Source organism: Choloepus didactylus, chromosome 18 (genome assembly GCF_015220235.1).
Source record: "Choloepus didactylus isolate mChoDid1 chromosome 18, mChoDid1.pri, whole genome shotgun sequence".
NCBI classification, from domain to species: Eukaryota; Metazoa; Chordata; class Mammalia; order Pilosa; family Megalonychidae; genus Choloepus; species Choloepus didactylus.
Window position 1 is genome coordinate 74,912,443 of NC_051324.1, and position 26,631 is coordinate 74,939,073.

The window sequence follows — 26,631 nt, forward strand, 5'->3', positions numbered from 1 at the left end:
CAGCCCCTGCCAGCACCTCCAGCTGCCCCCTGTGCTGGGCGGGTGGGCTGTCTCCTGGCTGCCACCAGAACGAGAACCTCTGTGGATCCTGCATCTTCCCGCAGGAAAACCACAGTCCCTGTCCAGGCCCAGGCCAGGGGCCCCCATGGGCAACGACAAGGCATGAGAGCAGCCTGTCCCCCATACCACGCGTCCTGCATCTGGCTGGCCGGTGGCTCCTGCGCGCTTGTCCAGGACTTTTATTCATGACAATAACTCACTGGTTCCTGCTAGGCCACTGGAACGTGCCATCGGGGCCCACTCTGCTTGCCTGGGGCTGCCCTCGCTAACGTGCTGACGGGGAGGGGACAGACAACCAGAGGGTGTCAGGAAACAGAACAGACAATGCCAGGGAGCAGCACAGGTCAAAAGGTCCCAGTGGCCAGGACACGGGTGGTCCCTGGGGACGGGTGACCCCAGCCTCAGCTGGGCAGACAGTGGTCACGCATTCAAGAACGCAAATGCAGACAGTTCCGAACCAGGCGCTGCCCTTGGGGAAGCCCAGGGAGCTGGGGAGGGCAGAGTGGGCTTCTCTGCAGCAGCCCCGGCCCCCACCGGGCAGGGGCAGGCCACGAGCTCCATGCCGGCAAACAAGGAGCTGCTGCTGCTGCCGTCGGCCGTCGGGGTCCGCAGGCAGCCGGCGGGGCCTGGGCCGAGCTCTGGACCCCCATATGGGGGGTCCACATCCGAGGAATCCTCCCCAGATCTGGGCCCCTGCTCTCCGGAACCTGTCAGTCTGGAGCTGCCCTGGCCTGAGCGGGTGTCCCCGGGTGGTGACAGAGGCGAGGTGTCCGGGTACGGGTGGGGTGCAGGGCTGGGCTGTGGCTCCAGTGGGCGAGCGGCACCCCTGGGCACGCAGGGCAACGAGCTCAGCGGCTGGAGGAAGGCCTGGCCTCCGGCAAAAGGCTCCGTGTCTGTCAGCAGGTCAGATGGGCCAGCGCAGGCGTCGGAAGCCGCAGGGCCGAGGGGTCCAGGCCCAGCAGAGGGCCTCTGGGGAAGGGGCCGTGGTCGGCAGGAGGCTTCCAAGTGCCTCAAGATCTGGAAGACGGGAGGAAAAGAGCAGCTGGAGAGCGAGTCAGAAGACAAGACCTTGGGCCTTCCTGGGTGTCCTGCTCTGGGCCTTGGCCCCTGAGCACAGGCACTGCTGCCAGGAAGGCACAGGAGGGGCCACCCGCCTGCTCGCAGGGGAGCCCCCTAACTGCCTCCCCAGAGCTCACAGCACGCCTCCTCAACACCCAGGGCCACGGCGTCTACACTGTGAATGTAACCGTGAGCCCCAATTTCTGCCTGTTACACAACTGAACTAGGCTCTGAGACGGGAAATGTCTGCCCCACTGGGAAACCTTCAGGTGCAGTAAGTGAAGCTCTCTGCACAGAAGCAGGCAGCACCCAGCAAGCTGATGGGACATGGATGGAGCAGGCATGGAGGGCTTCTCTGAAGAGGCGAATCTGAGCCCAGACGCAAATAACCCGCCTCCAGCTGCCCCCGGTGCTCAGCAGGTGGGCTGTCCCCTGGCCGCCACCAGGACCACGAGTAACTGTGGATCCTGCGTCTTCCCGCGGGAAAACAGCAGTCCCTGCCCGTGCCCAGGCCAGAGGCCCCCATGGGCAATGAGAAGGCACGAGGGCAGCCCGCCCCCCACACTGCACGTCCTGGTGATTGTCAGCCGGTTACCGTCAGCCAAGCAGGGAGGGAGTGCCCAGGAGGGAAGCCAGGTGAGCCCCGTGGGCTCAAGGATCAGGAAAGGCCTAAGAAAGGGCCCCAGATATCGGTGGGGGGTTTGGGAAGGAGGCTGGGGAGGGAGTGGGGCTCCCCTGCAGCTCTCCTGGGTGTGCCCTGGGTCCAGTCCCACCCCCACCCCCACCCGGCCATGGGTGGCTTGGCCGGTGCACGGTGGCCCACCTTGGTGGCCTTGCTGGTCACGGGCCCAGGGCTGCCCATGCTGAGCTCCTGCAGCCGTGGCCGGGCCCGGAGGAGGATGTGCTCCTGGGCGAGCAGGTCAGTGGTGCCGAGGGAAGAGACGGCGCCCAGGGCTCTCTGTGGGGAGATGCGCATCAGCACACACTCCCCACCCCCCGCCTGCCCAGGGGTGCAGGAGGGTGGCGAGGGCACAGGGCAGCGACCCCTGCCCCCATGCTGGCAGCCAGGACCCTGCACTCACCATCTGCACGCGTTCCCCAGTGCCGCTCAGGTGGAGCAGCAGCAGCTCCAGCACGGCCTCGCAGTTGAGCAGTCCACACCTGCGCACAGGAGACACCTGGGTGGGGGGCTCCGGGGTGCAGGGGGCCACCCACCTCCCTCCTGGGGCTGGGCCGGCCGGGGGCTCACTCTCGGACGAAGTGCTGCGCCTCCTCCCGCGTCAGGAAGGCGCGTGGACCCCGCAGCACGGCCCTCACCAGGCTGGCCTCACCCCGGCAGTCACTCAGGGACACGGCCTTGACCCTAGGGGACAGGACAGCCCGGTTGGGGGGTGAACAAGGCCCCAGCTCACCCTGGACAGAAGGCACGGAGCCAGCCCCACTCTTGACCTCGGACTATGCCTCCTTCCCGGGGAAACCCCAGGAGGGGCACCAAGTAGGCGCCCAGGGTCCGCAGGGCCTTGGCAGGACTTGAGGGGACCAGGGTGATGGGGGGGACTGGAGGAAGACCAAGGCATGGCGGAGGGGACTGGGAGGAGCTGAGGGACCAGGGGTGGGGCCCAGCAGGAGAGTGGGGAGAGCGGAGCTGCTCTGCGAGGGAAGTGTGTGGCGTGGCCTGCGCCCCACCGTCCCCAGTGGAGTCCCCTGGGGGTCAGGCCCAAACACTCCATGACAACCTGGCAGCCCTCACCATTCTGCCAAGTCACCCAGCTCCCGGCTGGCTCCCGAGGGGCTGTCGCTGCCGGACCGACTGCCGGTGTCCCCGTTGCCCTGGGAGGAGCTCTGCGAGCCGGGGCTGCTGTCTGCCTCCTCCCAGCCGCCCCCGGCCTGCCCTGGCCGGTGCCTGAGTGCTGCAAGGAGCAGGGACAGCTGAGCCCGTGGGAGCCTCGGCCTCGGGCCCCAGGATGCCAGGCACGGAGGGCCCACGTGGTCAGGGGCCAGCAATGCTGGCTCCAGGACGAGCTGGGTGTGAGGTCCACCGGCCCCGGCCCCAGCTCCCCTGGTGCCCCAGTGTGAGGAGGAAGGAGCAGGGGCTGCAGAGCACCAGGAGGGCAGGCGGCCCCTCAAGGCCGACACCCTGCTTGGATCTTTTCTGGCCAGAGAAGGGGTGCAGGCCCGGAACCTGCTCCCTCGGGGCCACACACACCCGTCTTCCTCGCGGCACAGTCCACTTCCTAACAGACCTGCTCCCCTAGCCAGAGTGCCAGCTCCAGGAAGGCTGGGCCAGTGCCCATCAGCACTAGACGCTCAGGCTGAATGAATGAATAAGTGGATGGATGAATGAAAGAACAAAAGACCCAGACTGGCAGGCCTGAGCTCCGTCCAGGGCTAGGGGGAGAAGGCAGGGACGGGCGTGCGGTGGGGTCTACATGGAGCCGCCAGCCAAGACGCACTGGACAGGCGCTGCGAGCCGGGGTCTCCTGCACCAACCGAGGACCTGGAGAGGGGACAGCCTGGGACCGGCGGAGGGGTCACCAGCCTCCGGGGCCCACAGAGCTACAGGGATGAGCGTCCCAGATCCTAGGGCTGCAGGTCCCCGGAAACCCCTCACCCAGGGAAGGGGTGATCCTGGGGGAGCCAGGGAGGGGAAGACCAGACCCCCAGAGGATCCCGGCTGGTACCTCGGGCGGTCGGGGCGGCCCCGGGGTGCGCCTTCCCAGGTGCAGGGGGACCATGGCTGGCCGCAGGGGTTGCGGCAGGCTGGTAGGTGTCATCTCTCAGGGCAGGCAGCGGCGTGCTGGGACCCTCAGGCCTCGGGCGCATGGCGCTGGCCACCACCTCGGCGGCCTTCTGGATGGTGGAGAGCAGGGCTCCACCTGCAGAGCCTGTGCCAGAGGAGAGGCACGGTGGCCCCGGCCCCTCCCCGCCGGCCCCTGCCTGTTTTCCTGGGATGGAGGTGTCCTCAGGGCTTGGGGAGGCGGGGTACACTGCAGTTACAGGCAGAGGCCCCATGGCGGGAACCCGGGCCCTCCCGGAAGGTTCTCCAGTGCGTCCCACTCCTCGCCAGGCCAGCTGGACCCGGGGGTGCCCAGCTATCCCTCGGCCTGCAGCTGACCCGCGCCCCCAGGCCCCCACCTGAAGCACGGGGTGTCCTGGGATGCTGGTCTGAGAGCTCAAAGCCCACCCCGCTGACGTGTCACCCTCAGCCGGGAGAGGGCTCGCGCCTGGCATGTGGAGGGTGGGGACAAGCCCTTTCCCACGTGAGCCCCTCCAGAGAGCGCTGGGGCCCTTCTCTCCAAATTAGAGGTGCTGCGGAGACCCCCGCCCAGAGCCAGCCCCTTGGGGATGAGGCCGGGGTGAGGGCAGCGTCTCCGGTGAGGGGTGCGGGAGGAGAGCACCCCCAGGAGCCAGGCCAGCTGAGGCGCCCACAAGGCGGCACAGACATGCTGTCTCACGGTGCCACGGGGCCCGGCCACCCGAGAACCGGCTCCCGGCTGTCCCCACGGAGCACTCGCCCAGGCCTGCCCCAACCTCTGCGGGCAGGACAGAGTGGCCGCGCCAAGCAGAGCCCGGGAAGGGGCTGGAGGGGAATTCCCGCTGGGCAGCCAGGGGCTGGGCCCCCCACACCAGGCCCCTGGGCGACCCCTCACGCCCCAGGGGGCAGAGGACAGAGCTCACCCAAGCGGCCCCTCTCCTTGCTGTAGCCGAAGCCTTGGAGGGCGCTCTGAGGTCGGGCCTGGGGGCCCATGCCTACGGTGGGGGGTCCTCAGGGTTAGGGGCCGGGCTGCCGCCTCACCCCACCACTCACCCCCCAGGGTGGAGACCGTACCTGCGGGTGGCAGGGCCCGGGGCGGCCGGCCGGAGGGCGGCAGAGACAGGGTGTCAGAGAACAAGGCGCTCCCCAGATCCTGAGCGAGGCAGCGAGAGGCGAGTGTCATATGCACCGGCACCAGCCCCCTACCCAGCCCCCAGCTCTGCAGGGCCCGGCCCCCAGGGACCCTCCTCCTGAGAAAGGGGGTCTGGGACCCAAGCCAGGCCGAGCTGGGGGCTGCAGGGGAGAGAGACGGAGCACCTGATGGCCTGAGGCTCGGGCCGAGGTGGGGCCCCTGGCCCCGGACTCACCTGGGCAGCCACACGCACCTTCTGGTACAAGCTGTTGCCATGAAGAGGATCCGGGGGCCCCGCAAAGCCTGCAGAACACGGAGGGCAGAGACGGGAGGTGGAGCCTGAGCCGGGCACCCAGCTGCTGGGCAGGGTCTCAGAGCCACCCCCGCCGCTGCAAGACGGGGTTGCGACCTCACTCAGCCTCAGACCCCCCACCTCATGACTTCCAGCTACCAGAGCCCGGAGCAGCTCCTGAGGCTACCAGGACATTTTGGGGAGAGGCTCAGCTCGGCCCTGGCCAGCTAGGGAGGCCCCCACCCCACTCCTGGGAGCTCCACGCCCCAAACCCAGCCGCCAGCCTCTGACTCCACCTCCAGGCCTGGCCCCAGCGCCCTCATGACGCACCCGGCCCACCCACCCACTCCCCATGCACCACGCAGTGGCAAGTCCCGCGAGCCAACTACCCACTGCACCCAGGGCGCTCGCCGAGTTGGTGGATGGCCACCTGACTGCCCCCCCGGCCCGTCCTCCACCCAGAGGCAACGGAAACAGGGTCACCTCCAGCTTACACCCACAGCTCCCAAGGACTCGGTAAACTCCCGTTTCTGACTCGGTCTGGAAGGCCCCTGGCTAGGCCCCACCCCTGCCTCATCCGCGAGGCTCTCCCAGCACGGAGGGCCTTGGTCGGGCAACTGCGGCTCCTCCCGGAGATCCGAGAACCCCAGGCTGTCTGCCGCAAGGCCTCTGCACCCCGCGCCCCCCACTACACACACGTCACTCCCACTCACGTTTCCAGAACTCCCTGTGAGAACCATCTACTCAGGGAAGCCCTTGGTAGCCCCAGTCTAAAGCAGGTACCCCCGTTTCCTCCTCCACACGCACACACATCGCCTCCGCCTGCTCTGCCGTTCGCCCCACCGAGGAAGGCAGAGGCGATGGCCTCCTGCCCCCATGCTCAGCCCAGGGCTAATGCCCAGGAGGCTGGATCAGCAGAGGGGACGTGGCGCCCGAAGGGCACCCACTGCCCTCTGCCCATCTGCACGGCCGTCCTGTCGTCCTCCCGGCTGCCGCAACAGCCCCGTGTGAGCCTGTGGCGAGCGCTGAGCACCCTGGGGCCCGGGACGCTGCCTTAGTCCCCAGACCCCGCAGAGCGCCCGGGGCACGGCGGGCACGCGAGAGGCGCTGCAACGACAGGGAATACTCGCTGGCCTCCAGGGCTCCCAGCCGCGCGGGCCCCTCCGCCACCCCCACCCGACCCCCAGGTCTGCCGGCTCTGACCACAGCACTACCCGGCCCAGCCCCTCCATGCTGACCCCTCCCCAACACGTGAGTCAGAGCCTCTCACGCCACCCGGCGTCCACTCACCCCACAGTGACCCTTGCCACGTACCAGGAGAGAGCGGGGCAGTGCCGTACCCCGACCAGCCCAGGCCCCGCTGCTCCCCACCCAGCCCCCCAGGCTCTGGCGCCAAACACACCCCACTCGCCAGCCTGGGCCTTCACGGGAAACAGGTCTGTCTCCATCAGCTTCTGCTTGTCTGAATCCCACCCGCGTCCTGACGCCACCCCTTGGAGCGGCCTTTCCTGTCCTCCGGCCTCTGACCCCTGACCTGCGGCAAAAGACTGTGCTCTGGGGTCCTCCCTCTTATGCAGGCCCCTCCCCCAACCACGTGACTTCCTTGGACCAATAGGACTCCAGCAAACACGCCACCCACAAAGCTTCCGGAACCCTCCGGGAATGGGCTGCCCCAGGCAGATCGTGCAGCTGGCCAGGAGCCGCCACACGAGGAGAAGCGGGTGGCTCGGTGACAGCCTGCACCACCACCAGCTGCAGCTGCCAGAGCCGGCGTGGTGAGACCAGCCCATTCTGTCCCACGCGGCGGCGAGGAAGACTCAACAGCGGTTGCTCCAGCCCAGCAGCCCGGGGGTGGCCTGCTGGGGTAACGCACGTAGCCCCCCAACCCCTCCACCCCTCTTGGGGTTCCGGGCACTCAGAACTGGGTCACGATCATGCTTGTATCTGTGTGTGCTTCTCCCGGGCCTCAGGGTCAAACACACCTCAGGGTCACCTCTGCATTTGGGGCACTGGTGGGGCAGTGAAGGCACACAGCTGTGGCCCCTGGCGTGGGGCCAGCTGATTAGTCCGTCGCTCCGAGCCTTGGCTCTCCTGCCATAAGGGGGCTGGTGGGCAGTGGAGCCCCATGCTGACAGAGGGGGACACTAACGGTGGCCTCAGGAAGACCGGGTGGGTCCCCGCCTGGGGACAGCATGCCCTGAGACCGTCTCCTGCCAGGACTCCCGCACCCTGAGGAGAAGATCTCAGGCCACGTTCCCACAAGCCTGTTGGCGAGAGACAACTGACCGCTGCGGCCTGGGCAGGGGGAGGGAAAGGGGCAAGGGAAGGGGGCTCCGTCCAGACCCACCTGTTGCTCGGATCGAGACAGGCCAGGAGCCCCCTCTCCTGACGGCCTCCCTGGCTCGTCCTCCCACAGCCCTTCAGGGGGCACTCCCTCTGTCTGGGGCTCTGAGGAACAGCCCTGGGGAGAAGAGAAAGCCCACGGCAGGGAGGAGGGGTGGCGCACGGGGCGTGTCCTGGCCACCCTGGGCCTGGCCCTGGGAACCAGGGAAGTCCAGTGCTTCCCATGGCCCAGCAGGGCACAAACGGGGGGAAGGAGTAACTCTGCCACGGTGAGGGAAGGCACAGACAAGTGCAAGCAAAAGAAGCAGCAACCCCATGGGTAAAGCAGGCCGGGCAGGAGTAGAAAGCTTAGGAGGAGACCCAAGCTGGCTGCAGGAATGGATAAGTCCAGCAGAAACATCCGTGCAGGGCACAGCATGAGGAACGGCACGCAGGCTCGAGGCCGGGCACTGGTGACGCAGGAGCAGTGGGCGAGGCCGGAGGGGGTGGGGGCGGAATGGGCCCCGATGAAGAGAACTGGCTGAAATCTTCCCCAAGACGAGAGTGACTCAACGTCCCTGCCCACACCCGAGGCCCACGGCGCTCCCCAAGAGGGCATGTGGAGCCCACTACCTGCGGCCTCCTGGATGAGGGCAGAGTTGCACTGGAGGATAAGCAGGAAGGAAGAGGAGCCGTGGCTGCACAGATAGCGCAGGATCTTCAGCACCTGGGGGTCGGGACACGCAGGGGTGGGGAGGGGCCCGGCAGCCAGCCCCGCCCTGCCACAGCCTGTATGCCTCTTCCACCCTGAGGAGGGTCTGGGGCAGTTCTGGACCCACCCGCCGGCCACGATCCACTCACCTTGAGCTTCACGTGGCCAGAGCCGCTCTGCAGCCGGCTCAGCAGGTACTCCAGGAGGCACTGGCTGCTGCCCAGGGACTCATGGGAGATTTCTGGGGCACTTGGTTAGGGAAGAAGCAAGCCGACACTGGGCTGCGCTGACCGAGGAGAGGAAACAGGATTTCCCCACCTTCTGCTCAGCGTTTCCCTCGCGTGTGCCCAGGAACCTACCACAGGCCCTGGCTTCTGCTGAAAGATGCCGTCTGGGCTTCCAGTGTCTCCCGGGCCCCGCGTCATTCATGACGCAGCGTTTAGACCATGCCTGCACTTGGTTGCTAAGCAAAACGAGCCCATGGACCCACCTGGGGAGAGGAGACCCCGCAGCACCCCTGGGCCTCTCAGCACCCCACCACCTGCTCCTCCATCCCCTGAGGGTGCCAAGAAAGGATACTCGCAATCTCCTCGAATAGGTAGCCAGGACACGGAGCTTCATCATCCGACGTCCCTTTCAAGAGAACTGGGAGCTGTAAGGGAACAAGAGTCCCCGGCCCTGGTGAACAGCCACGGTCACAGGGGTGAGCCCACGGCCTCCCAGGGGATGGAACCGCCGAGGCGACGGTCTGCAGTGCAGCCTCGAGAACTCTAGGGACCCGGGTTTCTGGGCGTCTCGCTGCTGACCCCAGTGGGTGAGGGGACCCGGGAGGGGCAGGAACCGCCCCGCTGACCACAGGGAGCCTGCCGGAGGGGCCCTGCTGGGTGGTCAGGGGGGGTGGCCCCGGGGACAGGCTCTGCTCCCTACGCTGGGACGGGTGGCCCGCCTCGCGACTGGCTTTAACGCAGCGCTCTGTCGGACTACAAAGCGCAGCAGCGCGGAGAGCCCCTTTCCCAGGACGGAAAACGCACGCGACTCCACCTCGCCAGAGCCGGCGCGGGCAGGGCGAGTGACTGACCGGAGGGACCGCCGGGACGGGCCCCGCGGAGACAGCCCCGGAGCAGGACTGCTTTACGCCGGGCGCCTATCTACCGGCGCTCTTAGGCGCTCAACCCCTGGCACGAGAACGCACCGTCTGGGGGAAGGAGGTGCGCACCCGCGAGCCCGAGCACAGACGCCGACCAGGGGCGCGCGGCGGCCCTTCCCGTGACAGAGCGGACACCGGGGTCCACGGCTCACTCCGCCAACCGAGGCCCTCCGGAAGGGGCCCGACTCGCCCCCCGGGAGAACGAGGCCCGCGCTCGGGCGCCCTGCGCACCCGAGGGCCCGAGGGCGGCGGGGAGGCTGGGCCGGGGCTCGAGACGCCCTCACTCACCCGGTGCAGGAAGCTCAAGCGGTCGCGCAGCAGCGGCCCCGCCGCCATGATCCCGGCCACCTTCCGACCCGCCCCCGCTTCCGCCAGGCTCCAGGTCCCCACCAATCACCGCGCGGGCTCTGCCACCGCGGGCCAATCGTCGCGGCGGGCCGGGCCCTAAGGTCGACTTCGGGAAACATTTGACTCTCAACCAATCCACAGTCCCAGAGTAGAAACTGACAGCTATGGGAGCCAATTGTAAGACTCTAGGAGGCCGGGGGGGAGGGGGGGCTTGCCAATTAGAAAGCGCCGGAGACGTTATGGGTGTAAGCCCGGACCTATGACGCTCTTGGGCGCCGGAAGAGGACGGACCCAACATGGCGGCGCCCCTAAATGCCGGAAGGAGCCGCTCATGTCAACTAACAGAGCGCTGTGGGGTCGCGTACGGAGCCGCCTCCGCGCCTTCCCCGAGCACCTGGCGGTCTGCGGGGCCGAGGTGAGGAGCCGGAGAACTGGGGGACCGGGCACCGGGAGGGCCGCGGAAGGCGGCGGGGCGGGGGACCCGAGGGCCGCCGCGACCTGCGCCCGTCCCCTCCCGCAGGCCACCGCGTACGGCCGGTGCGTGCAGGCCTCCACCGCCCCGGGCGGCCGCCTGAGGAAGGACCTCTGCGCCCAGGAGTTCGAGGCCCTACGGAGCTGCTTCGCCGCCGCGGTAGGTGGGCGCCGAATTGGGGGTGCGGGCGGGGTCCCGGTCCCCGCTCCAGATCGTTTCCCTGTCCGCGTGCTCCCCGGCCTCCACGGGAGTGAACTTTTGGCAAGGGGTCCGCTTTACCTTTTCTGTTCGTTATCTGGGCGCCTATTGAGTGCTTTAGGCGCCGGGCATAGCAACCAACCAGAAAGCCCACGAACACTCTGCTCTCCTAGAGCCACCTTTACCTGTTTCTAAAGCGGGCGTGACACCAGCCTCAGAAGACACGGAGGAGGGCTGATACGGTGATGTCCGTGAAAATACTTCATAAATCCCAAAACGCTAGCATAAACCCTAGTGTCCATGCTGCCACAGCAGGGGCCGCTGCCGAAGTGAACCCCAGCTGGCACATTTGTAGCCCAAGCTCTCCAGCACTGTGTTTTAATTCAGTGCTCTCGCAGATCATTGCATCCTAGTTTTGTCATCGTAGCAAGGCCGCAGCAGGTGGAGAGGCCCTCCACCAGCCGAGTAGCGATAGCCCGATTCTTACCAGAAGGAATGGCAGCCAGCTGAGGTGGGAAGAGTTCATTTTCTTGATTGTGGACTCAGTTATGATTCTGATCCACTGAACTGTCAACTCCCTTCCTTTTCCAAGCCTTGGTATTTTTCTGATTACTGTCTGATGAAATGCTATGCCAGGAAAAGCCTCCTGAAAATTGCCAGTACTGTATGTAGTAAAGGATTACAGCATTATGTATGCGTATTTGCATAAAGTCCGAGGGGACTGGCAAATGAGGCTCTAACCAGGGCCTTAGGCAGTGGTCCGGGCTACTTCCCAAGTCAGTATCACTGAGCCACCTCAGGGCCCCCGATTCAGTGTGGGGCGGGCTGTGATGCCCATGATCAGCTCTGTTCGCTGGGAGCTGCTGGTCCAGAGAATTGGCCCAAGACGTACTTGGATAAGAGCTCGGCAGTTTGCTAAGTCCGAGGCAGCCTTTCTTGATGTCCCAGGACCTGCAGACCGGAATGGGCTGGGGGAAGGCAGCCTCGCCTTTCCTTTAGCTCAAGTAAAAGACCCACAGCCCTCTGTCTCGGATACTCCACCTACACACGTTCCAGAAGGCTTAGAACTCACACCTTTCTGGCAATGAATATGTCCCAGGTGCACCAACCCCACCTCCCCCAACTGTCCTCATTACCAGGCCGGGGTTATTGGGCACGGGTTGCACCTCCTTGTGACCTGCTTCCTGCCCTGTGCAGCCTCTGCTGAAGGGCGCTGGGGTGAGCCTGTGCTCCGCGTGAGCAGTGGCTCTCATGGGAGAGCCCACATGCCAGCCACAGGTCCCACGCAGGTGCTTGTCTCCACCACACTCTCTGTGGCGAATTGGGAACTAACTGTCCCCACAGTGTGGTCATCTGCACCCCAGCCCCCTCCCCCGCCTCGCCCTGCACTGTTCATTAGTTCTTGGACTGCTGGCCTGTGGCCTAGAGAAGCCCTTCTGCTTCACCCACAGAGGTGCCGCCTTGCACCTGCAAAGACCTGCCTGCAGGCTCAGATCCAGGAGGGGTGCTGGGGTTTGCTGACAAGGAAACGTGCTGCTGAGCCATCCCTGTGCCTGTTTTCCCTGTAATTGCGCCCGAGGGGAGCTGCATGAGGAGGGTGGCAAGGGAGCCACGCCCTCTGCGCGCATCATCTCAGCGGAACGGACACAGTGCACGAACCCGAGACCCAGTCACAGAGCACTGCCCTCCGGCCACTGAGCCACAGCCAAATGGCCCGGGCGTCTGTATCGGTGTGGCAGCTTCTTCCCGTTGAGCCGTGTCTGACTTGAAAACAACCCACTCATAAAAAACCCTTCATCTTCCAGGTCAAGAAGAGCCTGGAGGGCAGCCGGCAGGGAGGCCCCTGAGCCACTGGACGTAGCCGCTGAGCAGGCTCAAGTGCCCTGATGGCACCAGGGGCAAACACCAAAAGCTCTTGGGACTGAAGAGGCCACGGGGGACAAAGGTGCTGTGTGTTCAGGCGGTTTCTTACTCTCAATGCAGTAGACCGTGGCTGGGGCGGGACGCGTTTGCCAGCTTTGTGTATTTAAGAACTTGGGTTGGGATAAAATGTGACTGAGCTAAAAATAAAGACTAGGCTACGGCCCACGAGGTTACTCTCCTGTCTGCGGAGGGCGTGGGATATGTGGTCTCTTGGGAACACTGGCCAAGGGCCAGGGCCATGGGAACACGCCACCTCAGGGGCCTCTTTTCCAAAGTTCTGAGACTCTTCCATTGGGATCAAATGAAGCCCCCAGACCTGACTACCAGAGATAAAATGACAAGCGACACCCTGGGGAGAACTGACAAATCCCTGCTCCAGGGAATCCTAGAGGTGGACCTACTTGGGGGTCACCCCCATGTGGCACCAGGAGCCCCAAGTTCCTGACCACTGTCTCAGGACCCCTCTTCCCCACCTGCTCACCCGTGTATGAAGGAGAAACCGGGAAGTGCCCCCCCACCTCCAACAGAGACTGCCAGACCCCAGGGAGGGCCCCAGGTGCCACCTGCTGGGCACCGCGGGGACTGCGCCAAGGGTCTGGACACTGAGCGTGGAGGTCACACTGTGCTTGGTGGCCGGCACTTGGGGTGAGCCTGAGAGGGAGCTGGGGCAGCCCCTGCTAGCCCATCCTCTCTTACGAGTCCTCTCCCGGTCAGCTTGATGCTTTCTCCCAGGCACTAGAAACTCATTTCCCTGGTGGGCCAGACATGGAGTCTCCAGACCCAGAACCTCCCAGGGCACTTCAGAGCAGACGCTGATCACTGCTGAGAGGCTCGGGCCCCAGTGGGTTCTGTCCGTTTCACAGGAACCAAGACCTACAGGAGTGTGACGTGCCCTGGGGGTGGTGCCAGCAGCATGGGACACTAAGGGGCCCCCAGGGCCCAGAGGGGAGGCCAGGCAAGGGGACGCACCTCAACCCCTGCCACCCAGGCTGAGATACTCTTCCCACGGCTCAACTGCACCAACTGGTTTGCAACGTTGCTTTCTTTAGTTTGCCCCAGACCTCGCCTTTCATGGCCAGGGATCACCGCAAGCCCCCACACCCTCTCCTGCATCCTCCAACGAGCTCACAGGGGCTTCAGGTATCTCCTCCCTGGAGATTTCCAAGTCTGGGCCCAGCAGGACTTTCAAACGTATCTCCTTACCAGGTCTCCCCACTGCTGTCCTTTCACGCCCCAGCCTGTGGCCGCACACCCGTTTCCTCCAGACCCTCCCCGGCCTCTCTCCTCTGGCCCACCCCAAACCCACTCCATCTCTAAGGTGGCACTTACTCGAGAGGCAGCCCGGTGCTGTCCACACTGTCCATCGTGAGGCGAAGACCGAGCTGGCGGCCAGAGCAGGCCGTAAACTCCAGGAGCGCTTGGCTCTGGAGCCACATCTGCGGGTCTCTGAAGGCTAAGCCCCATTATATCCTTGCCCCGGAGGTCACTGGATGCGCTCCCGCGGCTGAGATGGACTGTGCTGCTTCTCTGGCCCAGCTCGGTCTCCCCTGCCGCGCTCTGGGCTGGGTGGGAGCAGGCACCCTGCCCCCGGCTCCCCTCCCCGGGCAGGCAAAGCGTGCCCCAGGCATCACCCTTGCTTGCAGCTCACTTAACTACAAGCCTCTCCCGGCCGCCCGCCGAGGTCCGGATGGCGCGCCACAGGCCTGCCCCTTTACAGGGGCTCTTCCGGGGACCTGTTGGCTTAGTCTTCACTCGTGGTCAACAACAAAGCTGCTTCACAGCCGCCCCTCGCTGTTTTTATGTTGTATGGACTCCTGAACCATTTTCTTTTAGGTAATTCACCTCAATGCCAATTTCACTAATTAAATGTCTCTGGTGTTCTTGAATTTTTTTTAAAAAACAATCTCAGAGTAACTTGGTTTGGAAACACACACAGACCATGGCAAGAAGTGCAGATGACTAAAGCACAGGGGCGTCCTCCAAGCCCACTGACGGACCCACACTGTCCACACCACACCCTGGAGACACGAGCCGGCACTCACTGTGGGAAGCAACAGGGAGGCAGCAGCGTTTACTTACGATTTCTACAATGCTCACAGAGAATGCGAGACAAAGCATCCCGACTCTGAGTGACGGGAGATCTGTGGTCCAAAGGCTGAGCCCCATGCGGGGACTGAGGCATCTGGACCCAAATCATAACCCAGCTTGTCTACCAGCCCGCCAAGCCCGGAGGCTGTACGTTTGGTCTGTCTTGGAAAAAGTGACCAAAGACCCGAAGACGATGAAAGTGGCTGGTCCCAAAGCTCCGGGCCTCAGCAAGTGGAGGTGGCTCCTCTCCCCGCCTGGAAGGTCTACTGGAACCTTCTATTGGTGCCTGGAGGTCAAGGGGTAGTGGCAGGCAAGGGACGACCGCCCTGCGGGGAGACCTTCAGGCTCGGAGCACGCAGCAGCCGAGAGGCTTCTCCCCACAAACCACCCGTGAACCCCGAAACCCGGTGGGAGGAACGAGTGCCACCGGGCCGCCCGCTCACGCCTCGGGCCCCGAAGGGCCGGGCAGCTGTTCGATCTGCCGGCTCTGGACCACCTGCAGGGCCCCACCCGCGGCCTGGCGGAGTCGGGCGTCCAGGGCGCTGCGAAGGTCGCTGGCCGGCACGTGCGGCAGGGGGTGGAAGCCCATGATCACCCCGTCCCCGGGGGTAAGACCCCGGCGGCGTCTCCGGAGGTCCGACTCAGCTGGCGCCTTCCGGTCGTGGCTGGGCTTCTGCACCCCTGGGGCGGCCGGCTGGGGCCCCGGCTTCGGCTCCTGCTCGGCGGCGGCGCCCAGCGGCTCGTGGGGAGCGGGTCCGTCGGCGCCAGCGGGCACTTCCTTCCCTGCCTCCAGGTGCCCGGCGCGGTCCAGCTGGCTGCCCTGAGCCCGGGTGGTGGCACCCAGGGGTGCAGCCTGGTGCAGCGCAGCCTGGGGCTGGGGGGCCGCTTCCCTCAACCTGCTGGGCAGATCCACGGCCTGGCCCCGGTCCCGGCTGGTCTGTTTGGCCTTAACATGGGGGTCCTCAATCTCCACTCCTGCCCCCGTCTCAAGTGCACCTGCCGCTTTTCGAATGTCACCGTCGGTCACTGCCGCCTCCTTTCCAGGGTCCCTCCTTTCTGGGGAACCCCCTCTGAGTAGATCCTGGCTTTGCTGGGGGGGTTCCACAGCACCATGTCTCTCGGGGCTCCCAGGCGCCCCCGTGGGGTCCTTTGCCTGGGCTGCGGGGTTCGCAGCGCCAGCGGCTTCGTTTGCAGTGCCCTTCTGGGCTTCTCGTGGCTTGGCCTGAGCTGCCCGGGCCTCTGTGTCGGCCCCGCCAGCAGGAGGGCCGGGAGCACCTCTGACTGCGGCCCCCTCTGCAGCCCCCACAGCTCGCTGGCCATGTTCTTCTGGGGGCTCCGGGTGATCTCCAGGACCTCCGAGAACGTGCTCCAGAGACTGGGGAGAATTCCCACCGGGCTCCCCGGCTCTCCCCTGCTGGGCCTTGTCCTCCTTCTCCCCGGGTCTGGCTGCCACCAGCTCAGGCTGCATTTCCACTGCAAGTGAAGGTGGGCACCAGTTTAGCTGTGGGCACAGGCCAAGCCCAGAGATGGGGGACTAAGGATCATGAAGCAAAGCTTGAATTACTTCAGGTGACTGAGCCTCGGGCCCACCCACCCGTGACCCCCGCAGACACTGGGCATTTATGAGCTAGGTAGTGCCCCCTACCGCTGCCCCCACCTTGACTGCCAGCTCCCTCCCCTCCGCTCAGCTCCCCTCCCAGACGTCCGCCCTACCCGGCCTGGGCTCGGCCTCCTCGCCCTCCTGCCTCTGCTGGTGGATCTCCTTGTGCTGCTCCTCAATCACGGCGAGCAGCTTCTCTTGTTGGTCGAGCAGGCGCTTCTGCTGCACCTGCTGCTCTTTAATCACCTGCAGCAGGACAGCGTGGTCGAGCATCTCCGCCTTGCCAGCCTCTGGCATTAGAAACAACACACGACATCAGAGATTGCCGGAGGCTGCAAAAATCACTGTCCAAGCGGAAGGTGGAGGCTGTGTGTGTGGCAAGGGGCTCGCAATGATCTGTGGAGATTCTTTCCTTGGGGACACCCCATGCTGACAACTTCTTTCTTATTTTACCCATCTCCCGTGAGCCTGTCTGGCTTAGGAGCCCGATGAGCTGGAGGCCCCTGAACCACAAGCCAGAGGCCCAGGATGCAGCCACTCTCTCCCAAGGGGACTGTAGCTCCCAACGCTGGCGTGTGCCCGGGACACAGCCAATGGCCCCCCAAGCAGCCTCATCGCTGCCCGCTGAATCAGCACCGAGGCAAGCACGCCCGCGGCGGTTAGCCGGGAGGGGCGGCTTTTTTATTCTATGCATTCGGTTCCATAACAAGCATGTACGAAAGAAATACACTATAAGCTACTTAAATAAAAGAATGTTGATACTTTAAGAGATCTCCCCCCAAGGTGAGAACGTGAAATACAAATTAAAGCCGTGTTGTGCATCTTCCTTATAAGTAGGATGTACAAGTTGAAATGTTAGGAACACCAGCTATCAACACACAGCTACGGACCTCCTGCTTCAGACATTGGGGGGCACCTCTAGCTCGGAGAGGGGGCCCCCAGACATGGAGTAGGAAAGGCTGGCTGCGGGTGGTCTGCAGAGAGGGCCCTTCCGGCTTTGCCAGCTGGCTCCCCCTGCTGCTCTCTGCAGCCCCAGCTCACACCTCAGCCCAGGGCCAGCCCCTGCACAGGCAGCCTGGCTTCTGTGGTCTCCACCTCCCGGACCTGAGGTCAGGAGGTCAGGGCAGACGGTGGGGAAGGGCGCCCTGTGGGAGAGCACAGATCAGCCAGGAGGCCACGGGTGGGCTCACATGCCACGCCCCCCATGGCACGCAGGGGCCCGCACCCCCACGGGGCCAGCTGAGGCCAGCGACACAGCCGAGCCTCACTTGGAGTGGTAGCAGGTGTGGGCATGTGGGTGAGCAGCAAAATGGAGCTGCACGAGGCTGGGGAGAGTGGCCCCCCGCCCTGCGGGCCCCAGCCGGGTCCAGGACGCCCATCAGGGAAGGCCAGCTACAGGGTCTGGTCCCAAGGCCCCTTCATGCATGGGGTGCACAAGGCTGTGCCACGCCCCACCCTGGTGGCTCCATCCTGACGTGATGCAAGTACACGGACCCCACATGCTGCTAACACCCCCGCTGCCTCCCACGGCCCCTGGAGGACTGACCCGGGACCTAGGCGGGGGGGGCCCCATCCAGCTGAAACGACACACGACAGGTGTGACACAGATGAGATGACAAGCTGTTCCCAGAGCAGAGCCAGGGCGCGTGGCTCAGGACCAGGAGGACCCAGATTGCTGGTGGCCCGAGAGCCACACACGTGTGCCAGTGTCCAGGCAGGGCGCTGGCACCCTGTGCTCACAACTCCTGCCCACCTGCCCTCCGGCGACACAGAGCCCTGCCCGGCTGCGGCTGAGGAGGCATCTGTACAGGAGGGGCCGGCTGGGTGGGTGTGGGCACTCAGCCGGCTCTGACACATGTTCTCAGGCTAGGCCACTTCTATGACAGGGCCTGCCTGGGGCCCCTTTGGGCACCGGATGTGGGTTTTATGTTTTTCCATCCTCCCCAAACACACTTTTTACTTTAACACAACCTTTTCAATCCATACCTGCGACTATCTTTTTAATTTCAGCTGTTCAGTCCCATTGAAAGGCAGAAGGAAGAAAGGCAGATTAGGAAACTCTGAAAAGTCTCTTTTCCAGAAAGAAAAAAAATCAAAGCATCAAACAGATTTAGATAACAGATCATAAGAATTAGAATCAATAACCTAGCCAGATTAAAACCAGGGACAAAAATATGTGCACACAAATCTGTAAAGCAACTGCTGACCTCGAGACCCCCACGTGCCCCTAGGGCTCTGCACTGAGAGTCTCAGGCACTAACGGGGCGACCGAGACCACCACGGTGGCGTGCAAGGCCAAAGCCCAGAGCAGACGGGCCCTGTCGGGGGTGCTGCTGCCCAGAGGGGCTGCTCGCGTCTTGGCTTCCAGCTGAGCTGGCATCCTTTGGGCCGGCTGTCCCGAGGCCAGTTCCACGGGAGGGAGATGCTCCTGTGTCTTATACCTGCAGGTGGCAGCCAGCCAGCTCTTGTGGGCCTGCCCCAAGGCACGTGGCAAGTCAGGTACAGAGGCTGGGCTGCTGCGGACGGGCTCCAGGCATGCACCCAGAGAGGCGGCACTTCACCCCGCGGCAAGGGAGGTGACCTCTGCGGCCCAGACAGGCCCGGCCCAGAGAGCAGGCCCTGGCCCAGGTTAAAGCCCCATGCAAATGCTCTGCAGGCCGAGACCGGCAGGGAGCCCTGCCCTGAGAGGAAGGCTCTGTGCCTCCCCAGAGCTGCTGGTTCAGCCAGGGCCGGAGGCAACTGAGGCAAACAGGAAGGGGGAGAGAGCAGTCGGAGAGAGGAGGCGCCGGGAGCGTGCATCTCAGAGCCGGGCGCGGGTGGAGGTGGCAGGACGAGCCCCCGCAGGGCGGCGCCGAGGGCAATGGTGAAGATCACCCACCTTGCCAGCTGGGTCACCGGTGGGGCCCAGCCTGAAAGTAAGGCTCCCGCATTCGGGTGCCAGCCTCTCCCATACCTGGTCTGCTTTAAATACCAGGAGTACCAGAAAACGTTAACGTCTTGGTTTTAAAATAAAGTAAAAACAGTAATTAAAAGCCATGTGACAGAACGACAGATTTTTTTTTAAAGGGGAGAAAGGAAGATAAAGAACATTCCCAGAGAAGTGCTGGAGAAGCAGCTGTTGTGGGGAAGGGGCAGGGGGACTACGCAGGGGGCTTCCTCAGCAGGAAAACCTACAGGAGCAGAAGCCGGGGGCCTCCTGGGCTCCTGCCCGGTCCCAGCTCTGGGTCCAGGAAAGGGGCAGAGGGGCCACAAGGGGACGTGAGGAGCCGGGCCCTCCGGAGATGGCGAGAAAGCCAAGCCTTACCCTCCAACTTGCCGCCGTTGTCCTCGCCCTGTCCCTCGGTGTCCCTCTGCTCCCGCGGCTCCGGCTGCAGCCTGGCCACAGGCACTGGCTTATCCCCTGGGGGCAGCGCCTTCCCACCTGCAGGCACACGGCAGACACTCAGCTTCCAAACATCAGGGGGAAGAGGGAAGGAAAGTGCAGAAGAGGGTAGAGGAGAGACAAAAGGAGGTGGCAGATGTTTGCTAAAATGACTCTCCACATCTGCCCCTCCCTTCCCCGCCAGCACAGTTTATATTCAACCTGATGACTACCAGGAAGGTAATAAAAAAATATTTCACCGTCTTATAGATGTGTGGCAGTGAGCCAACGCTAACTACCTTTGCCAATTAAGATGCAAGCGCCGTCCTAGGCAGCGCTCAGATGGGCACTTAACAATGTGTTACCTGTCAGGCGGGCCCTGTGCAGTCCCCGCGCTCCCTGGCATGCGAGAACAGCATGGCCATGACATTTAGCGGCCTCACTGATGAGCTCGTGACAGTTATCAGAGTGGCTGTCAAGCCGCCAGCCTCCCCACCTCCCCGACAGCTGCCTGAGGGGCTGCCACATTCACACGCTAATCCCATGGCCTGAGAAGGGAGCCCGAACAGAAGTGAGCCGCCCTGTTCCTTCTGCGCCCCACCCCCACCCGCCCAACCCCCCACCCCAGCCACTGCCACCAGCCCCAGGCAGGCCCTTACCGAGGTCGCTCTGCCCGGCGGCAGGGCCGGGCAGTAGGATGCTGTCACCCTTCTCCCTTCCACCGTCCTCCTCAGAGGGCACCTCCTGGGGCCCCGGCTGGGGACCCCGGTTGCCTGGCCCCAGGTTCTTGTTTGCAGGCTGGCCGGCAAGCTGGCCATTTGCCTCTGGAACCTTCTGGAGACCATCAGGAGCACCGCCCGCTCCCTGTGCGGCGTGGGCCTCTCCCGGCCTCCTCCCAGGGGCGGCCGCCCCCTCAGGCTCCTGCTTCTCTCTTTCGAAATCCGGCACAGGATGCGCCATCTGCCCCTGGCCCCCTGGCGCTTTTCTGTCTGTGTTTCTGGGTGGCTGCCGATTCTCTTCTGGCCCTTCTCGGTCTTGACCTTCGTCTACCACCACCTGATCATGGGGGATGGGGGGCTCGTGGCGGTGGGCCTCCCCCACGGGCACTGCAACACCTGTGAGGACACCGAGGGCGTGCTGGGGGCTCTGGCTGAGGCGGAGCACCCCCACCCATCCCTTCCCCAAGGGGCGCAGGCTGACCACAGCTCTGCCTAGTCGGGGACAGACCCGAATTCTAGAAAATTACAAGGAGCTGCTGCAGGCAAGGGGTGTTGGCCAGAGACAGGAGGTTAATCTGGAACAAGAGAGAAAGGAGGTGGAAAGGCCCAGAACTTAAGAGTGAGGTGAGGGGAGAAGAGAGAACCCCTTCTGGGGATGGCAGAGCCCCCGCGCCCCACCTTGAGCGGGCCGGTGCAGCTGCGCCTCTTCCTGCTTCTCCCGGGCATCGCCCTCCGGCTGCGGCACGTCCACGGGCCCTTTGATCTGAGCCTGCGCCACCTCCTCCTTCCCGCCTGGCAGCTTCGGCTTCTCACGGCCGTCCCCGGCCTCCTCCACAGCGGGCTTCCGGACTGAAGCACGGCACAGTTAACCGAGCAGTTCCCACACGGCTACCCCGTCAGTCAGCACGAGGAGCCGGGGCAATTCTTCCTGGATTGTAATCACACTTTGCCAGCCGAATGGCAGAGCCCAGGCAGTTATTTTTTTTCCTCTTCAATCATTAGCAGCTAAGTAGCACAGAAAACTATCATTTTTCATGTGTATTCATAACAAAAATAGGTCAAAATGCAATTTACACCTAACTGGGTATAGGGAGAGCAAACCCCATGTAAGAGCAGGCCTTGGCCAGCAGAGGGCAGCAGGGGCCCGCCGCTGCACCCTGAGCCCCCCGGAGCCCCCCGGGAACACCCCGGCTCGGCTGGGACCCGCTGGCTCTGTGGCCGGGCAGACCTCCAGTGCAGCTGAATCTCTCGATCCTGCTCTTTTCTCACGGGGGACACCATCCTGCCAGACTCCTGGCCACGAGGCCTGGGGCGGGGGAAATGCTTTAAGGAAACATCAGCAACGCCGACTCGCAGTCCTGCCAGCTCCTGACTGCGGACGGCAGAAAGTAACACCGAGAGGAAGACAAGGAAGAAGGCAGAGCCTGGCAAAGCTGCATCCTTGCTGCCGGTGACACGGGTCCCCAGGAAGGCACAGGGTGGCGCTCAGAACGGGGCCGCGTGGCGACTACCAGAGAGCGCTCTCGTTCCTCTGCGAACCCCGCTGTGCGGTGAGGTGGCCGCGGCAGAGCAGCAGGCCTGACCAGGAGGGAAGCGAGTAACCTGGCCCTGGAGGTCCAGAGCAGCTCATCCTCCACCTCAGGGACGTCACTGCTCGGAAAAGGGCAAGTGAGCATCCCAGGGGACCCCAACAGGCAGGTCTCAGGGAGACAGGCCACATGCCGTCCTGCTCCCGGGGCCTCCGAGGAGTGGCCCGGTCTCGGGAGCAGCAGCTAGGCGTGGAGGCTGTCGCCCCAGCAGGTGAGCATCTGCTCATGACAGAGACCCCAGTTCTAACAAGAACCAGCTGGAAATCGAGGGAGGTCTAGTGGATTAGAGTGAAGAAAGGAGGCCGGGGAGGGGAGGAAACCCTCCGTTCTGTTAGCAAGGCGAGGCTGCCTCCCAGCCGCCATTGTCCCAGCAGGACACAAAATGAGGTTCCTCATCAGGGCGACATGCATGGTCTCTCAAGCTGTGTGGGAATCCACGGGGGCCTCGTGCAGTTTGCCGAGCGCGGTTCTGCACGGGGTGCGTGACGGGCACTGCGGCACGGGGCTGCCCTGAGGCCTGAGGAGAGCGGTGCAGGAATGCCATGCCTCCAGGGCCAGGAGGGACCCTGGTCTAGGTGCACGGGCCGGGCTGCGGGGGCACAGGCTCCCGAGTCGGCCTTGGGGCCCCTGCAGCTGCTCAGCTGCTGCCCACAGGCAATGCCGCACAGTTCCAAAATGGAAGCAACGCCCTACTGTGGCCATTGGGCGAGCAACGCCTCTTGGCTGCAGAAAGACCAACATAAAACTCCACAATTAGTAACTGAAACACCCCCTGTGCCCTGCCCACCAGCATCCGCCCGGGATGTGACCGCTGGTCGTGCAGAGCAGGAAACCGGCCTGGTGTGGCTGGCAGCGCTCACGCCACCGAGTTGGCACAGGCACAGGCACAGGCTGAGCTCCGCAGGGGGGAGTCCTGGCTTGGCAGGCCGCTGACAGAACAGGGCCCCACGGGCTGGGAAATGATGGGAGGTGACACACAGGATGGAGGGGCCCTAAGTGAGCGCAGAGGGGGGTCGGCGTTCTTGCCCACTCGCCTTTTAGAAGACGTTTATGGTGGTGCCATGTACACATCATCACGTTTCCCGTTTTAACTTCTTTCAAGGGTAGAAGTCAGTGGCTCGAATTCTCTTGTTGGAGTTTTCCCATCAACACCGAGCAATTATAGCTCCATGCAGGACACCGCGAGCTGGGAGCTCAGAGCCACACAGACACCCCGAGGGCCCCCTTCTCTTGGGATGTCACTCACCACCAGCTCGCCTTCCTGCTTCGCCCTCAGGAGCGACGCTTCTGCCTACGAAGCAGCGACTCGCAAGCAGTTATGGGGGCGCCTGGGACACAGGAAGCCCCACGCCACGTGGCTCTGCTGCCTGCTTCCGGTGAGAGCAGCCTCCCACCCAGGTCACCTGGGACCGCCCGGCGTGGCTCTCGCACGGCCGCCTCACCCTCAGAAATGCTCTGCCCCAGGGATGGTTACACGCTCACTCCTCGGAGTGCTTCAGGCCAGATGCTTCCTTGAGCACCAAACGCAAGGCGGATGACGCACACACGACGGGGAGGTAATTACACCCCGAGTTTCCTTTCTTTTCAGGTGTCAAGTTCAGGGATCAAGTAATTCTGGTTCAGTGAGAGGGAAGCCCCCAAAGCAACGGAGACCCCCATCTCCGGGCTGTGTCTTTGGAGTCAGGGTGCATGGGGATTTGGGGGTGGCAATGCCGTGTCTCACATCATCGGCAGAAGGGCAGGGGAAAGGAAGAGGGGAATTTAATGTAACCCCTTGTCGACTTTAACGAGGGAAGCTGCGTTCCAAGCTGCTTTCAGCTCCAGAAGGAGGAGCGAGGAGGCCTGGGAACCGAGGGAGGGTCCTCCCTCAACTCCCCTCCCACCCCGGCGCCTGTGCATCTGCAGCGTCTGCTAACTCCTGGCACCCAGCGACTGCACTGTTCTATCTTCTGATCAGTGAACACAGCCTCGCGCCAAAATCAAGTTTTCAGAAAGGCCACCGTACCCCACAACCCAAGGACGACAGCAGGTCTGGGAAACTCCCTGCACACCAGAGACTCCACACTCGGAAGGCAGGAAGGAGCCGCCCGACCTTCAATCTGAAGCAGCAGTGCCTGCTTCCCAGCGTCTCCCCGGTGGCCGGCCCCACCTTGCCATGGAAGTGCCCTCAGCGCTGGGCTGGGGACAGTGCTCATCACGGCTTGCTTTCCAAACCCAACCTACCCGACTCGGCTGGTGGGGAAACCGTGACTACTTGACCATCTTTTCAGATTAGGGGAAAGCCCAAATGGCTTAGAAAACCTGGCATCCTGTGGCAGGAATGTTTGGGCCAGGCAGCCGGCAGGGTGGGACGCAGGGACACTGGCCTGGCCTGCAAGACCCCCTCGCTGGTCACTGCTCTGCCAAAGGCAGTAGGGGGGGCGGCATCACCGTCCACCACAGACCACCTGGGCCAGCCAGAGGCCCCTGGGGGGCAGCGCCCCACAACAGAGACCCCACCACCTGGGGGCCTTCTGAGTTCCGCTGCCGGGCAGCTGACGCAGTCACCTCTGATGGCACCAGGGAAGTCAGCTCACTACCGTCTCCTGCACACCAGCAGAAAGGCTGAACAGAGATGACAGCAGGAGGGCGCTTGTGACACAGAAAAGGAGCTATTAAAAGCTCCTCAGCACCCATGGGGGAGCGTGGCAGCAGGGGCAGGGAGGGCTGTATGGAGCCCCTGCCTTTCTCACACATCCCGCTGCTCTGTGGGGGCGTCTGAGCCGTCCCCACCCCATGCACACGGCACAGCGGAGGGGAGTGGAGAGAAGCTGTGCAGCTGGAAGAGGCACCCAGCCCCGCTGACTCGGCCTGGGTGAGCGGGCAGGGGGCATCCTTGAGGGCTGGGGCCTGCCCATCTTCCTGTCCACGCCAAGGTGAGGCAGGGCTCCTTCTCCACATGGCCCAGCAAGGGGACACTGCAAGAGCCGGGGACGATGGAAGAAAATGAACACAGAGAGTCTGAGAAGAGACCCAGAAAATATGACCAAATCTGAGCCTGCCCCTCGAGACCCTCTCAGGTACTGCCAAGCGTGGAGACGACTCGCCTAATTAGCTTCTTTTAAAGGCTAATCGCCTTCACGAGCCTGCACAGGCGGCCTAGCAACCTCCTCACACCCATGCTCGCCGAACCCCACACCGTGCATCTCGGGGTGACGTCCACGAGGAGCCCCGAAACTGGGCTGCGCATGTTTCTCGCGGTCACCCAAGGGGTCATCTGACCTCAGTGTTCGCTCGGGCCATGTGGGGGACACTGGGCACAGGCCGGCCCCATCCCCGAGGGCGGCGCCTCCAGTCCCTGGCCTGGGGCCCAGAGCAGTCTCCACCACGTTGGCACGGTTTGGGCCTTGGCTCCCACGGCACCCAACTGCCAACTGGCACGGGGCAGACAGGAATGCAGAGCAGCACAGCCCACCCGTCCAGACCCTGCCACAAGGAAGAGCCCATCCAGGAAGGGTGGGCAGGGCCGAGAGAAGCGGAGACCCTGCCAAGAACAAGCCGGAAACAAAGCACACGTCATGGGTTTTCATCAAAGCCTCGTGGAAGAGACTAAAACCTGAGTGGCCACAGAGGATGCCCAGGTGAGCTGGGCACAGCCTCACATGCCTGGAGTGACAGGACGCAGTGGCAGCTCGCAGACCATGGAGCAGGAGGGCTGCGGGCTCACGGGGCTGCAGGGTGGGGTCGGTGGGGCTGGGGGACACACGAGGCTGCGACGACCTCGCCAACCAGGGGAGCACTGACCCTACTCATCCTCCTCGGAGGGCTCCAGGCAGAGCCGGCCCATTCTGTCCCCAGCTGCCTGGACGCTGTGTCAGGCCCCGGCCTCACTGGATGCAGGGGAGACGCCTAGGCAGAGCCCGGGCTGTCCACGGGAGCCAGGTGCGTGGGAGCCCTGCGAGTGGGCTGTTTCCAACCCAAAGTTCTGAGTCTGACACAGGGCTCTGCACTTCCGGACACCCCACTTCACGTCTCTTGGGTGAACCCCAGCCAGTCCCAAGGTGCTGTCTCTGCAGCCTCACCTGATGCCTGGCCCGTTTGTTGAAGGGTCTGGAACAGGGGATCCCCTTCCTGTCCCCCTCTCAGCCACCCCAGGAAGACAGAAGAAAGAATCCCCGACTACTGTGGCCCCCAGTGGCCCCAGAAAAAAAAACCTCCTCAGAGAGATCATTTTCCTTTAGAGAATTTTCAGGAGGCACTAAGCCGGGGAAGGGGCTTCCCGGACATAGGGACACTAACCCAGAAGCGAAGACGCAGCCCCCCAAGAGCCAGTGGCCAAGACCGAGCCTCCCTGCTGTGCCGGCAGGGCCCACAGCCTCAGGAGCTGCTCCTCTCCTCCTCCCCTCGCCAAAACATCCACCACCCCCAGAAACAAAAGGAGCCCCTGTCGAACCTCAGAAAACACTCCCTGCACTCCACCAAGATGCAGCCACAGATGGGGCAAAGGCGTCCCGGCACCCGGAGCCCTCTCCACGGCAGGCCTGCAGCCTGATTCTACCAACAGGGCTGGTAAACAAACACCAAATAACTGACAAAGTGAACAAAGTAGAAGCATAACTGCTCGCTTGGACTATGCAAAGGAAAACTGGCTTGAAATTTACATCCTCAAAATAGAACAAACAAATGTAAGCAAGGGCCTCACGCCTGTGTACCTGTTAGTGCTGGACGTGGCCGCGCTGGCAGAGCCTCGAGGCAGCCAGCCCCGGAGCCAGTCCTGCACGCCTGGCCTGTCCGGAACAAGGCTGGAGGGTCCCAAGTGCGGCCGCTGGGGGCCTCGAAGCCTCCAGCCAGCTCCCTCGCCCAGTCGGGGGGGGG

General features: G+C 63.8%; 3 protein-coding genes across 9 annotated transcripts in view; 1 reads left to right on the plus strand and 2 right to left on the minus strand.

Moving 5' to 3' along the window:
• Positions 1-223: 223 nt before the first annotated feature.
• Positions 224-9,837, minus strand: TEPSIN (TEPSIN adaptor related protein complex 4 accessory protein). Of its 4 annotated transcripts, none has more exons than XM_037810376.1 (13): positions 9,768-9,837; positions 8,912-8,984; positions 8,482-8,573; positions 8,254-8,347; positions 5,260-5,309; positions 4,949-5,027; positions 4,798-4,869; positions 3,801-4,004; positions 2,870-3,029; positions 2,369-2,482; positions 2,202-2,280; positions 1,943-2,077; positions 224-1,077 (listed from the first exon to the last, which is right to left on the minus strand). In XM_037810376.1, the coding sequence occupies exons 1-13, from the start codon at positions 9,813-9,815 to the stop codon at positions 481-483; spliced, it is 1,797 nt and encodes a 598-aa protein (XP_037666304.1). In that variant the 5' UTR covers positions 9,816-9,837; the 3' UTR covers positions 224-480. The 4 variants fall into 4 exon arrangements, with proteins under 4 accessions (XP_037666304.1, XP_037666303.1, XP_037666306.1 ...); XM_037810375.1 differs by having other exon boundaries at positions 5,242-5,309; XM_037810378.1 differs by lacking the exons at positions 224-1,077; positions 1,943-2,077; positions 2,202-2,280; positions 2,369-2,482; positions 2,870-3,029 and having other exon boundaries at positions 3,995-4,869; positions 7,646-8,347.
• Positions 9,838-10,083: 246 nt separating this feature from the next.
• Positions 10,084-12,585, plus strand: NDUFAF8 (NADH:ubiquinone oxidoreductase complex assembly factor 8). Its single transcript, XM_037810379.1, has 3 exons — positions 10,084-10,242; positions 10,348-10,458; positions 12,303-12,585. The coding sequence occupies exons 1-3, from the start codon at positions 10,087-10,089 to the stop codon at positions 12,342-12,344; spliced, it is 309 nt and encodes a 102-aa protein (XP_037666307.1). The 5' UTR covers positions 10,084-10,086; the 3' UTR covers positions 12,345-12,585.
• A 1,873-nt stretch (positions 12,586-14,458) lies between these two features.
• SLC38A10 (solute carrier family 38 member 10) overlaps positions 14,459-26,631 on the minus strand; it is a 42,297-nt gene continuing 30,124 nt past the window's right edge. For 2 of the 4 annotated variants that reach the window (XM_037810372.1, XM_037810371.1), the window contains exons 12-17: positions 20,867-21,037; positions 20,129-20,584; positions 19,413-19,529; positions 18,095-18,118; positions 16,222-16,398; positions 14,459-15,981 (exon numbers count right to left, since the gene is read on the minus strand). In XM_037810372.1, the coding sequence (XP_037666300.1) occupies positions 14,948-15,981; positions 16,222-16,398; positions 18,095-18,118; positions 19,413-19,529; positions 20,129-20,584; positions 20,867-21,037 (1,979 nt within the window). In that variant the 3' untranslated portion in view covers positions 14,459-14,947. The remainder of the gene's footprint in view (positions 15,982-16,221; positions 16,399-18,094; positions 18,119-19,412; positions 19,530-20,128; positions 20,585-20,866; positions 21,038-26,631) is intronic. The other 2 variants (XM_037810374.1, XM_037810373.1) reach the window with 1 other exon arrangement.